Below are 14,165 nucleotides of genomic sequence, written 5' to 3'. Positions count from 1 at the left end.
GATGTGAATCTGTGCGAGCTCATAAATTGTGAATCAAGACTGGTCTGACATGATAAATGATTTAAAGTCTCCACAATCGATGTCACCAGTACTTGAGTTTAGAAGATGAAGTGACTCCAACTGTGATTCAGCTCCAATTCAATCATAATTTATTTACACTGCCAGTAAAAAACAAGCAGGAGGAGACACGTCTTCAGTTTATAGAGGAATCATTCAAATGTCTCACTGAGGGATTTTAAAAACTCTTCACCTCGAAATGAACAAAAGAAACAAATGAAGACAAAGATGAGCATAATCAAAGACTCCCTCCTCCTTTGTCCTCTCTCCTCCTCCTTCTTCTCTGTCTTTGTATTCTCAATTTTCTGCCTTGACTTTTCTTTTCTCATCTCTTTCGTCCTCCTCAGGTGACAAAGATTTTCCAGAAGAAGAAGACTTCAGTGACGTACAATTTCAGACAATCATTTCCTCTGGTGGACATGCAGGTCCACACCTTCCAAAACACCTGTAAGTACTGCGCTCGCTCTTTATCTCCCTCTCGTTCTCCTCTCGTCCATCTGCTCCCTCCATCTGTCTCGGCTTCTCTCTCCGTTTTATTTCTCATCTCTCCATTTCTTTTTGTGCACTTGCTCAACTCTCTATTTTTACCCCACAGTCTGCAGGCCCACTGAAAAGACTCACACACGCAGATATATACATGTACACACACACACACACACACACACACTCTGAGGAATATGTGAGAGCAACTTCTGATGTGCCCCCATCTCCCCAAAGTCTCAGTAAATGGATCATCAAGGATCCAACATGTTCTTTAAGTTCAGATACAGCTTCACTTCACGTCAGGGGGTAAAACGAGCTCGTCTCAGAGGCGACACACCTGCAGACGTACCGAGGTGCTGAAGCAGCAGCCATTGAGAAGAAGTGCTTAGATGTGAACTCACTGGATGCGAAAAGGAAACAAGATGGGATCGTGTTTGTTTGTGAGGGTGAACAAGTCAGATCAGCGAACAGCAGGGAGGGAAGGGAAAGTCAGTGTCAGTGTAGGAAAACAGAAACAGCTGTCGCTAATCTACGACCAGATCTTGTGTTGTGGTGAGAAACACAGAGGGCAGGATTCACAGAAGGAATGAGCGGCTTTCGAGGCCGCTAAACCTGCACAAATTAGACAAAAAGAAACCATGTAATTCTCTAAGCAAACACAAAGGGTGAAATGCACCCCAAAATGCGCTGCCAAGGCAACAGCGTCTCTGTGCTGTTTGCACATATTTAAATAAGGTAATACAGAATGCATACCATGGGCACAAAATTGGCCCCTTTCTATGCAAATGAGCCTCAAAAACAGACTAATTCAGAGATCAACACTAATAGCCACACACAGTTATAGTCAGTGTAGTAGGAAGTGGGCCAGTGCTTACCATTACACGGTAGCACTTTTACATTTTACTCTTTGATGGACAATGACGTTTTCTTGCGCACCAGCACTGCTCACACCCTACAGGTACTCTCATCCCTCTCCATGTCTGGTTCTCTGGGCGATTCAGAAACAAACTGCATTACCCAGGGGGCACTGGGGCAACCTGATCTCACAGAAATACGTGAAATGACCACGACCTCTTAACACCGCATTCCGTGGTGGCAGCACGTAATGGGTTGAAATTACGTGCTGCCACCACGAAAACAATGCCAATGTAAAGTCAATTAGGATCCTCTCCCATGGTGGACACACGGATTCCCTGATTCAATCACGTCACGTCAACCTCGTTTTCCTCAATGATATCTTTAACATTCCTGTATACATACAAAAACGCGGAAGTGTTCTTGATATTAACTACATGATGTTTACCAGATGGCAGCTACGCAGCTGGTCATCAGCATCTTTCAGCGTTGATATTTGGTTCAATTTAGGTTGTGACATCAGGTCACCAAAGTTCAATGTCAGGACAACGTCTAATGCCATCATCAAGTGGTGTAGAATACTGCAGACGGATGACATTGGTATTTTGTTGGTTTATTTTGTTGGTTTTAAGTTGTGTGGCTCAGCAGTAGTGCAGGTTGTCCACTAATCTATAGCTTGGCAGTTTGAACCCTGGCTCCTCCAGTCTGCATGTTGAAGTATCCTTGGGCAAGACTCTGAAACCCAAATTGCTCCCAATGGCTGTTCCATCAATGTGTGAGTGTGTCAACATGTTCTGAATAGCAGATGGCTCCAGTGTGTGAATGGGCGCATGTGACGTGGAGTAATGTCTCATGCCAACATCATCTTGACATAAAATACCGACATTTAGTCATGAGGTGTGAAGAACAAAACCCAATGTCTGCAAAACGTCATAATGTTAATGTCCACACATCCTGAAATTCTAATGTCGTTAGACATTTAAATGAATGAATGACGAATAACATTATGTGTATTAAGGGTTATCATGTCCACCTCATCAGAAACTGGGGAGGGATTAAGAGGAAGATTGGATTTCTCTGCAACGCTAACTTTTTAGCACATTAGCTAACGTTAGCTTCCATAGCAAAACAAACAAGTGTGGTCCTCCTTTGTAAGATTGGCTTCCTGTGACATCATCCATCCACTGAGTGAGAGCATACGGGTCGGCCAGTCTGGTCCCGTTGGTCAGTGTTTACTTATTCAAGTAACACTGGCGGTCCCGGAGAGTGAGTGACCTGACATGGTGCGTTGGTAAATTCAGTCTGACGCTCTACACTAAAATGAGAGCCCTGTTGGTGGAAGAAACACAGCGTTATATTTCTACATGAATGAACCAACGGTTAAGTTAATCACACATTCACTCCGCTCGGCGCTCTGCTGCTCCGTCTCCACAGACAGAGTGTCCAGAGTGCGCTCTGCCACTCTGAGAGTGCGCTGCTCTGGATAACCCAACGCTACATTCAGACAGCGCTCCCAATTTATCAACGCTCCAGTTTGTGTCAGAGTGCGCTCCCACACTCACAATGAGTGTTTCTGAACGCACCACTCACATCATCTTCCTCCATTGTCTAAATCAAGCCGGCAGAACTTGTTAGCTAGTGCCGACTAATGTCTGTGGAGGATTGTTTTGCCTCCAGCTAAGCCCCGCCTTCCAAGAAACATCATACTGTTTACTAACAGTTAAAGAGTTTATAGGAGGGTGCATACAGGAGGTTTCTGTAGTTGATTTTCTCAGGTGCATGTGGATCACAAAATTTGCACGAGCGTACCCACCAGAGATGAGCTTTCAAGTTCCAAGATCTCAGTTACATATTTATGGGTCAGGTATTTGCAGTAGAGATAAAATGCATCTTAACTTGGCCAAAGTATGACATTAGAGTTAGCTCTTGAAATAGATACCAAAATTATGTGTGGGACAACAATCGGAGACTCCGTCCCAGTTGGAAATGTTTGCAACAATCTGTTAATAATCGCTTGGCAAAACATAACTTCCCTCTCCAATTACCAATATTAAGTGTCTGCCAGCCTGTTCTTTAAATGCAAGGCATCCTCAGTCAGAAGTGTAGTCAGTACTCCTCTAAAAACACCAACAGAAACACAGTGGAAGCATATCACAGGATTTCCTAAATATATGACTGTCAATCTGAAAACAAGGCTTTTTAGCTGCATTTCTCTCAACATGACTCATTCAACCGACACATTTTTCAATAATGCTGTTCACACAATCATATGCAGTAAGCTCTGTGTGTGTGTGTGTGTGTGTGTGTGTGTGTGTGTGTGTGTGTGTGTGTGTGTGTGTGTGTCTAAGTGTGTGGGTGTGTGTGGTTTCCAAGCCTCTATTTCAGCAGAGAAAAATTGGCTCTCAGTTCTATGCAGCAGATTGGAGTTGGTGGCGTTTCAAATCTGCCTCAGCACCTGTTAACAGGACGCCTCACTCTGAAGAGTTCAGCTCCAAAATCACATTTCCACCATTTCCAAAAAGGCTTTATATATGTATAATGTCTCCACCAACAGCCCAATATTTTTAACCCCTGAAAAGCTTGTTTTTGCTGACTTCCACGTGCTTACCATCTCATCTTTCTGCAGTGGTGTGGAAGTGAACTCCAGGGTGTGTCAGTACACTGTGACATGCTGCCGGAGGTCAAATACCTTTAGAAACACCTAACTGATGCCACCATTTTTCATGTAAACAGCTGAATTTGATGCTATGAATGTCTTTCAGGAGAGACTGTCTGAAAATGTGTGCGATTATCTCCATGTCAGTCACTACCACTTAAGTCAAATCTAACCTTATTCCTATTCGCAGTTTGACATTTGGCGGTATGCCGCTTATCTGGGACCTCCCTGCCCTTCCATTTGTATATACAGTATGCCCAAGTCAGGGAGAGCAGTAGAGTTGTCCAGTTAGCTGCTAGCTAACCATAACTTGTTTGTCGATTGTTTGGTCTGTAACATAATAGGTCAACCGGAAAAAAGGTCCAATACTAACATGCTGAAAGGGGGCATATCTCCACCTATCGTAGAGGAGTCAGACATACTTGGGTCATTAAATGGATTCCTCACCTGTGCTTGTATACTGGGACAAGTTCAGTAGTCCAAGTAAATGTCCCAGTTGAGCTGGAGCCATAGCTTGACTTAACTGTGTATGGAAACATACTGACTCTGTTCAAAAGGCACCACCCTTACTTGAAACACCTGGTTCTTAAGGAGTCTCTGTGACGGCTGCCTTTTTCACTCCGCCCTTCAGTGAGGCCATTTGGAAGAACTGAGAACACTTTTGATGTCTGACTGCGGTCGGACATCATGTGGTATAAACTGCTTCTTTTTTTAGTATAACCTGGGCCTGACTGTGATCAAAGGTAGAGCATACTTAAATTTTAAAGTACAGAGGGCAGTTAAACACAGGCTTGTTTAAACCCTCTGATTACCGCCCACACCTCCAAATTGCTCAGTGATTCAAATAAGTCTGATGTTTTGCCCACTCATGACTGTTTCCCCCCAGTTGGATAAACAGATCACCAATCAGACCTTTGTAGGTGGGACTGTAAATAGGGATATCATATTGCTGCATAGCTACTGTAGGTACCTAGTTACATCAATCATGTGACAGGACAAATGATCTGTCATTATTTGACAGGACAATATTAGAGCAGGACGGTGCGGCTTCAGCAGTGATGGCGCGCTGCGCCGGTCCATCAAGGTGGAGAGGGAGCCAGAAAGCAAAGCTTTCAATTTACTGGTCCATCTACGTCCCAACCCTCACCTATGGTCATGAGCTCTGGGTAGTGACTGAAAGAATGAGATCGCGGATACAAGCGGTGTCTGGGCTCAGCCTTAGAGATAGGGCGAGGAGCTCGGACATCCGGAGGGAGCTCGGAGTAGAGCTGCTGCTCCTTCGCGTCGAAAGGGGTCAGTTGAGGTGGTTCGGGCATCTGATCAGGATCCTCCTGGGTGCCTCCAGCTGGAGGTGTTCCAGGCACGTCCCACTGGTAGGAGGCAGGTAGGAGAACACACTGGAGGGATTACATATCTCGTCTGGCCTGGGAACGCCTTGGGGTCCCACAGGAGGAGCTGGAAAGTGTTGCTGGGGAGAGGGACGTCTGGGGTGCTTTGCCTGGCCTGCTGCCCCCGCGACCTGGCCCCGGATAAGGGGATGAAAATGGATGGATGGATGGATGGATGGATATTATGTTAAGTGTGACGGTGGAGAAAGAGGGGGGGTGCCATGCAGCAGAGGGCCAGACTGGAGTCAAGCCCACAGCCACAGCGGCAAGGACACTGACTTCGTATATGGGACGCCCACTCTACCCACTGAGCTACTGGGCGCCCATTGGTGGGGCCATTTTAATGACAGAGCTCAACTCCCCACATGCAAATGTTCCACCAAAACAAATTCAACCCTGACACTATTTTGCACTGGGCTTAATGCCACCCATGACGACTATGATTGATTTCAAAAAACAAAAACACGCCAAGGCGTTTTTTTACCGTGTTGCAGAAAGATAATCAGTGATTCCAGACCTTTCTCTAGAGCTGACACAGCACTGTGGACATACGTCTGATTACCTGAGTGGTTCCACCGCAGCCTGTTTAGCCGCCATTGGCTGCAGCACTCTCGCTCAGTGCAGGACCAGTGTCAAAAACTGTCATCCACATTAGACACTTAGGACACAGAAACATGGGGGAATTGGGTCCAGGCTGAAAAATACAAACAGTGTGTAAAGGTACTGAATAAAATAATTTCAGGTGGTGGAATCAGTCACACAGATTCATGTGCTGTGTTTCAGCTTTACTGTTTTCCATTGTGTCACAGGACAAGGTCAACATTATTCAGTTGTTATTTGTGGGACGCACCGTGTCGTCTCAGAGCTGACGCTGTGCTCAGTGTGTACCGAAGCTGCAGTGGTGGTCGTTGTGTTGTTTAGTTGTTGTTGACAGTTCTGGTCCTCCAGTTGGAGCTAAATGGAACTTGGCAGCCTGTGGTGATGACTGTGACCAGGACAGATTGTCCCATATGATTCATCAGCACAATCTTACATGGACTGCTGGTGTGTGTGTGTGCGTTCATGTGTGTGTGTGTGTGTGTGTGGGTGGGTGGGTGAGTGCTGTGTGTGTATTGTCTGTGAGTGGGTGCACGTTAATGTATCTGTGTGTGTATCATGTGGGCGGAAGGTAATAAGAGGTGTGTGTGTGTGTGTGTGTGTGTGTGTGTGTGTGTGTGTGTGTGTGTGACAGTCTGTCTTTAAAGGCTCTTACAGCCTTTTTCTCAATCAGTGTCTTACACTCAGCTGATCCAGGGTCAGAGTCCAATACGTACACAAATTAATCTGACGAAATTAAAATGGTTTTTCTTATTTTATGTGAGAGATTCTGTATTTTTGTCTGAGCTTTTCTCACTGGTTTGAAGAGGGCAGTGGGAAAATCTGTTCAATCTGTTATTCCTGAGATGAAAAAAATGATCTGAAGCTCAATTCTGAGATGGTTCGGTAAATAATTGTAATCATTCTAATCACAAATATTTGAACTTCTGATCAATCCATGTCAATTTCAGGCATGAAGTATCATGTTCTGGTAATGCTCCACCATTTCTTGTTTAAACCCCGCCCATTTTTGAGTACAAATACAGATATTTTAATTGGTTTCAATGGTTTTATTTTTTTTTAATGCTTTTGTCCCGAGATCACAATTTACTTATTTCTTTTTCTTGAGAAAACAAGCTTTTTAAAGATATTTTAGTACAGTACAGTACCCGTTATTGGTTTTATCATTCGCATCAGATGGTACTGTAATGAAGTGGTAACATGGCGTCCTCTAGTGTGTACAGACGCCACCAGAGGACACCGCGTTACCACTGAGATTAATTTGTTTTTGTCAAAAATAAATCATGACACGTCATCTCATCTATTTTTGGCCCACAGTACTGAGCGTGTCTTTTCAGCTTCGATGTCCAGCTCTTCACAGCGAGGTCGAGGCATTTGGCTCACAGTGTGTAACATGTGCTGTGCGTGTGTCTGTGTCTGTGTTTGTGTTTTTGGGTGCATGTGGCGTTGCACCCAGACTACCCTCACGGTATCAGGCTGACGTCGGCGAACCCTGGAGGAGAGAGGAAAGTGCTGATCGTCTTCACGGCTCCGAGCCAGCAGGACCGAGCACGCTTCACCTCTGACCTCCGAGAGAGCATCGCAGAGGTCCAGGACATGGAGAAGTACAGGGTGGAGTGTAAGTGATCCTGACACAGTGCAGTGATGGTAATACAGTGACAGCAGTGGTCACAACGGCTGCTGGTAATAATCCCAGTAGTAACAGGGACCGCTGTGGTGGAATCACTGGAGTGACAGTGAACTCAAAGGAATTAGTATTTATTAGTATTTTAGCACTGGAAGCAGGAGTCATAGCAGAGGCTGCAGATGAACCAATAGAATAGCATTAGTAATAGGAAAGACAGACACAGTGGTAACAGCATTTGTTAGCCAGGTGCTGGCATAAAATATGGACAGGTCTTAAATAATCTGGACTATATGGCACACATACTAAATTCAGCATAATCTCAAGCACAGCAGAAATGTTATTTTTACTCCTCTTGTTTTTTACAATCACTGTTGATGTGTCGTTAAAGACACTGACCACTTCCTGTCAAATTATGTCAAATTAAAAGCCAAATTAGTGTTGGGTTTCACTGATGGTAAATTAACAGCGCTTTTCCTGTTGGAGAGGAGAAATTATCACAACATGTCTCTGGTAGAATTAGTGTCAGGGAAACTAAATATTACAGTAAATTAATAAAGACGAGGAAAACATGGAGGACGTGTTGAGTTTGCATGCAGCATCAACGGCTAATTAAGCGAGGCTTATTACTAGAATGAAATATATGTTTTTATAAAGAAATAAAGGTCAGTTCTTTCTGGAGCTGAGGTAAACAAAGACCATTATTTGTTAATTGACATAGCTTTGGTAACAGCAAACCATAGTGGTCATAGCAACATCAGAAGCAGCAGCAGTAGTATTGGCAGAGGCGATACTGGTGCTAGTAGCCTTACAGTATTAGCAACAGTCGTAGTGATCATGACAGACTTACGAATAGTTGTTGTACTTGTTGTAGTTGCAGAAAATCATTGCAATAATATTAATAGCAGTGGCTGCAGTAGTAGTACCAGTAGAAGTAGCAATAGCAGAAGCAGTAGTGATAGTAGTTACATTACAGTATGAGTAGCAGTCGCTGTAGTAGTGGTAGACGCACTTGTGGCAGTAGCAATAGCTGGAGTAGCAGTAGTAGTAGTATTGGCAGTACTAGTAGCAATAGCAGAGGCAGCGGTGGTAGTAGTAACATTATTAGAATGTGTGTATCAGCAAAAGTGGTAGTAATCATGACAGACTTACTTGTAGTTGCAGTACTTGTTGATATTGCAGAAAATCTGTGCAGTTGTAGTAGTAGCAGTAATCATAGCAGACACTCAAATAGTTGTAAGTTGTAGAAAATCAGCAAGTGTAATATTAGTAGCAGTAGCTGTTGTACTGGTAGTAGTACCAGTGGCAGTAGCAATAGCAGGAACAGCAGCAGTACTAGTAGCAACACCAGTGCCAATAGCGGTACTAGTATCATTACAGTATTAGCAACAGTGGTAGTAATCATAGTAGACGCACAAGTAGTTGTACTACTTGTTGTAGTTGTAGAAAATAAGCAGCAGTAATATTAGTAGCAGTAGCTGATAGTAGTACCAGTGGCAGTTATCATAGCAGAAGCACACAGAGTTGTAGTACTTGTTGTAGTGCAGAAAATCAATGCAGTAACATTAGTAGTAGCAGTAGCAGTAATCATAGCTGACACAAAAGTAGTTTGTGTCAGCTGAAAATAAGCAGCAGTAACATTAATAGCAGTAGCTGTTGTACTGATAGTAGTGCCAGTGGCAGTAACAATAGCAAAAGCAGTAGTGGTAGTGGTAGCAGTGGCAGTTACAATAGCAAGGGCAACATTATTAGTATGTACTAGCAATAGCAGAGGCAGTAGTTGTAGCAGTAACATTACAGTATTGGCAACAGTCGCAGTAATCATGGCAGACTTACTAGTAGTTGTAGTATTTGTTGTAGTACCAGTGGCAGTAGCAATAGCAGAGGCAGTGGCATTATTTAACATTACAGTATTAGCAACAGTAGCAGTAGTCATAGCAGACACACAAGTAGTTGTAGGCTACTACTTGTTGCAGCTGTAGAAAATCAGTAACAGGAATATTGGCAGCAGTAGCTGTAGTAGTGCTAGTAGAGCCAGTGGCAATAACAGGAGCGGCAGCAGTAGTAGTATTGGCAGTAGTAGCAATAGGAGAAGCAGTAGTTGTAGCAGTAACATTACAGTATTAGCAATAAAAGTAATCATGACAGACTTACTATTAGTTGTAGTGTGTAGCAGCAGTGGCTGTAGTCGGGGTAGTAGCACTAGTGGCAGTTGCAATAGCAGAAGCAGTTGTGATAGTGGTAACATTACAGTATTAGCATCAGTAGCTGTAATCAAAGCAGACACACATGTTGTTGTACTTTCTGTTGTAGTTCTAGAAAATCAGTAACAGTAATATTAATAGCAGTAGCTGTAGTAGTGGTAGTAGTACCAGTGGCAGTAGCAATAGCTGGAGCAGCAGGAGTTGTAGTATTGGCAGTACTAGTAGCAATAGCAGAGGCAGTAGTGGTTGTAGTAACATTACAGTATTAGTAGCAGTATTAGTAATTATAGCAGATGCACTAGTGGTTGTACTTCTTGTTGTAGTTGTAGAAAATCAGCAGCAGTAGTAGAAGTACTTAGCAGGTATTAGCATAAATGTCTGCCAAATGAATAGTAACAGCAGTAGTAGTACTTATAGGAGTTGAAGATGAGCTCGTACTGACTGTCTTCACTCAAGACTTCTCTTCCTTCTTCCTCCAGCCGAGCTCGAGAAGCAGAAAGGTGTGATGCGTCCAGGTGTGTTGACAGGGGGAGGACCAGGAGGAGGCGGGACGGCAGGGGCCAACGTTGGCTCCGGAAAGGGCGAAGTGGTGAACGGTACTCTGGGTAGGCCGAGCCTTGATGACACATACGCATCTGTGGACGGACTTAAACGCACGGCACTCAGCTCCTCACTGAGAGACCTCTCAGAGACAGGTGAGGACAAGTACACATGTGGGCCCTCTACAGTTTGTTATTGCCTGTTGAATATCAGTGTACATATTTTTGTGGTATCCTGACGTGACGGAGATTCTGCAAATGGGATTTTTCACTGTTTCTGTTTACTGCTGCAGTTTATTATTATGACTCAGTGAGTCAGAGCAAACCTACATCTGTGGTCTTATGCAACTGATGAAATAGTGATGAAATCTAAAATGGTAATATAATACAGTAAGATGAATGTCTAAGGTAGAGCTGTGGTGCTCTGTCTCCACCTAGTGGACAAATACAAGAACTGCAGCATGACATGAGAGGGTGATTTTACTGTAGAAACTGACCTTATTAATTACTGCTGTTCACAAGACACTCGAAGCAGATGTAATTAATAAGATTAGTGATACATTGATATTTCATCAGTTTTATTAGATGTCATTTTCAATCAACTAATATCACCATCTGTCCCATTCTGTGTTTGTGCTGATTTTTCTGGATCTTTATTCGGAGTATGTTACGTAAACTAACTTCCTCCTCGCTGTTTTTGTGATTTTTGTGGTCTGAAATGTCTGATTTCACAGCACATTCTAAAATATTACAATGTTTGTAGTGGTTTTTTTGCAATAAAATTGTGGGGGCAACTTAAAATTGCAAAAGTCTCAGGTTCGAAGCCTATGATTGTGAGCATTCAGTGTTTCCCACAGAATTAGAATCTATATGTGATGGTTGGGGGTGTTGGGGGCATCTACAGCTAATCGCTGCCGATCAGCTGTTAATGCCTTGAAGGATCGTGAAAATTTCAAGGTCACACAGAATTCACGGGAACTGGCAGAATTTGCCTTAATTGGTGAGATCGTAGCATTGCAAATGCCTAGAGGGACTGAACTGAGGGTGGAGGGAAAAACTGATTCTCAGCTGCATTGAGATTTTCTCTTGAAGATTATGTCTCGATGCAGAAAAGTAATTAATTAGAAATTTAGGATCCAATTCCCAATTTTACGATTGCTTGTAACAGTTCTGTAAGACAGAGCCAAAAGTTCCTTACAGCTGCACCAACTGACTTATGGCTAAGCCACGCCCCCCTCCACTCACTCGCACAAACTATCAGCATTCAGTGACCGGCGCTATGGCAGGTGTCACAGTACACGGCATTTCACAGGAGGCAATTGATGATTTTTGGGGACATAACGATCAGATGTCATTGAGAAGTAACCAAAAGGGCCTAAACTACGCATTGGAGGGATATATTCATCATTTTATTGTTGAGAAGGTCGATGAAAAGCTTAAATTACAAGCCAAAATTTACAGGTCACAGTGTACGCTTGTGAACCGCATCTGGTTGCCGTCACCATCAAAGACAACAAGTTAAAGTGCCACTGAAGTTAAGGTTTTTGGCTCAGAATATGAGAAAAGGATAACGGCCTTTTTACCATCTTTACCAAGAGTGTCTCTCCGTTAGTTTGGTGCTACAGTATTTACACTGAATCATTCAGCATAACGTTTGCCAACCTTTGTTATCTCTGCCATTACAGATAAGTTAATGAAGCTAAGCTCCAGAAGTTAACGTTAGCTTAACTAGAGCCCTTTGGACAACAGCTAACAATGATGTACCATCACCAAAGTACAAAACTAGAACAAAATAGGCTAATGAACTCCCAGCAAACAAGGTGACATGATGAACAACGCAGCTAGGAGCTAACGTTAGGCTAACTTTAGCTAACGTTAGCTAGAGATGTTAAAGATAACTTTATATTTCTTTCCAGCAAAGTGACAATATGTTGCCTCAAACACAATGTTGACTTACCTTAGAACAGATGTAGACATCATTGTTAATCTTATTCACGTTGAGTTGATGTTGTGGTCTAACGTTACCACACAACTTTATCCAAAGGAGACACTTTTCTCGCTTGAGATGTGGTTTAAAGTGTAAAAATACACCTGGTCGCCCAGCCTCTCAGGATACCTTGTGTCAGAGTTGCATGTACCCCATGCACACCGTTTGACCATTTTTAAACTTCAAATCTCAGAAAAAGCTCATAAAACCGAACAAACTGACTTTCTGTAATGCATTTCAATGGACGTCCAGGCAGAGAATGTCCCAGTGTATGGGAATGGCTATACGCACTGTGATTGGCTCATTGCGTTTGAGGGCGGGGCTTAGCCATAGGTCAATTGGATGGCGAAACGTAACAGATGTAAAACGTGTTAACACAAATGGATACAATCCAATCCGGCATCCTCCTGGCTTCAAAACTATCTCATGGAAGCATTTTAGCTTCTATGAAGTAGAAGGGAAAAGGAACCTAGGCAAGAGCCACACTGTATACAGGTTGTGTCTTCAAGTTTCATCAATTATCATTTTATAATTTCATCATAGCCCTCTGAATCAAAATCTGATCGAACTGTGAGGTGCCTCAAGATTCCCACTGCTAACGTAAACCCAGTAAATCATGAGGAAAAGTACATTCAAAATCCTACTTCAGTAAAAGTAAAACAATTATATTACTTTAGTACCAAAGTAAAAGCACAGAACATGTTGTATCTTGTTTGTTTAAACTGTGACAAACAGAAATGTAAAATGTGGTTTTACGGGAACATTTGTTGGAACTATTTCTTTTTAACCCTTCATCATTCTGATTGGGTAACAGGGAAGCGAGGTCGTAGGAACAGTGTTGGCTCATTGGACAGTACTATTGAAGTAAGTTTGTCGGGGGCAGGGCTGAAAGCATGCTGATGATGATGATGTGACCTCCCAGCATGCTGCCACAACATGTCACGTACACGACTGTCTGCATGTTTGTCTGAGTCACTAAAGCTGAATGTGTTTGTTAATATGTTCGTGTAAATGTTCTGTAAAAGGCTGAAACATGATCCCACAGGCTCTGTGTACGCCTCGAGAAGTTTCTGTGCATCTTTGGAGAACCATTATACAGATCCAGCTTTAGATGGTTATTATTTGATTGTCAAACAGTGGAAACAGAGAGGAAGTGTGGCGTGCAACAAAGGTCGTCCCTGATGCAAGAGTTTTTTTCCTGCCTTACTCTGCCTCTGATTTGCTCACCATGACATTCTTACCAGTCACACTTGTCTTGCCTAAACCTAACAAACCCAACCAACAAAGGCAAGGAGCACTACCCAGAGGTAGAGGAAGGCGGGTCATGCCTTCGCAATCCTAAGAACATTTTCTAAGTGCTGCCATTTGTCTTTGTTGACTTCCAGTCTGGTGTCACTCCCAGGGCGTTAAAATTCGCAGCTTGGGCAGTGTCCATTGTGTCACTATACTGATGCCAGGGGCACCCTTTAGTGTTAGTATGAGACACACTGGGTTTTCAACAAACTCCAAGAGAACCCGTCCACGTCATTATTAGATGTTCAGAGCACCAGATGTGGCATAAATAGAGCAGAAGTCCAATTTGGGCAGGTGGGAGCGGAGGTGGGTGGACCCAACAAGCACAGGACTTTAACCCAGGAGACCGGTGTTCATGTCCTGTCTGTCAATGTTAGGTTATTGCGTCAGTTGTTAGTTTTGTCAATTGAGTCACGTCAGAAAAAATCGTTTTCTCACCCAAGCAGTTTTCCTGCCTACACCCAACCACAGACCCTTCTTTA

The 14,165-nt window shown here is 43.3% G+C and overlaps 1 protein-coding gene across 8 annotated transcripts in view; it reads left to right on the top strand.

Moving 5' to 3' along the window:
- Positions 1-14,165, top strand: part of LOC125892253 (IQ motif and SEC7 domain-containing protein 1-like) — a 256,394-nt gene that overhangs the window by 233,191 nt on the left and 9,038 nt on the right. For all 8 annotated transcript variants that reach the window (XM_049582154.1, XM_049582158.1, XM_049582156.1 and 5 more), the window contains 4 exons: positions 405-504; positions 7,493-7,654; positions 10,344-10,559; positions 13,205-13,254. In XM_049582154.1, the coding sequence (XP_049438111.1) occupies positions 405-504; positions 7,493-7,654; positions 10,344-10,559; positions 13,205-13,254 (528 nt within the window). The remainder of the gene's footprint in view (positions 1-404; positions 505-7,492; positions 7,655-10,343; positions 10,560-13,204; positions 13,255-14,165) is intronic.

The sequence above is a fragment of the Epinephelus fuscoguttatus genome, linkage group LG7 (assembly GCF_011397635.1).
Source record: "Epinephelus fuscoguttatus linkage group LG7, E.fuscoguttatus.final_Chr_v1".
NCBI lineage: Eukaryota > Metazoa > Chordata > Actinopteri > Perciformes > Serranidae > Epinephelus > Epinephelus fuscoguttatus.
Note: the sequence above shows the minus strand (reverse complement) of the source record. Positions and strands in the feature narration are given on the sequence as shown.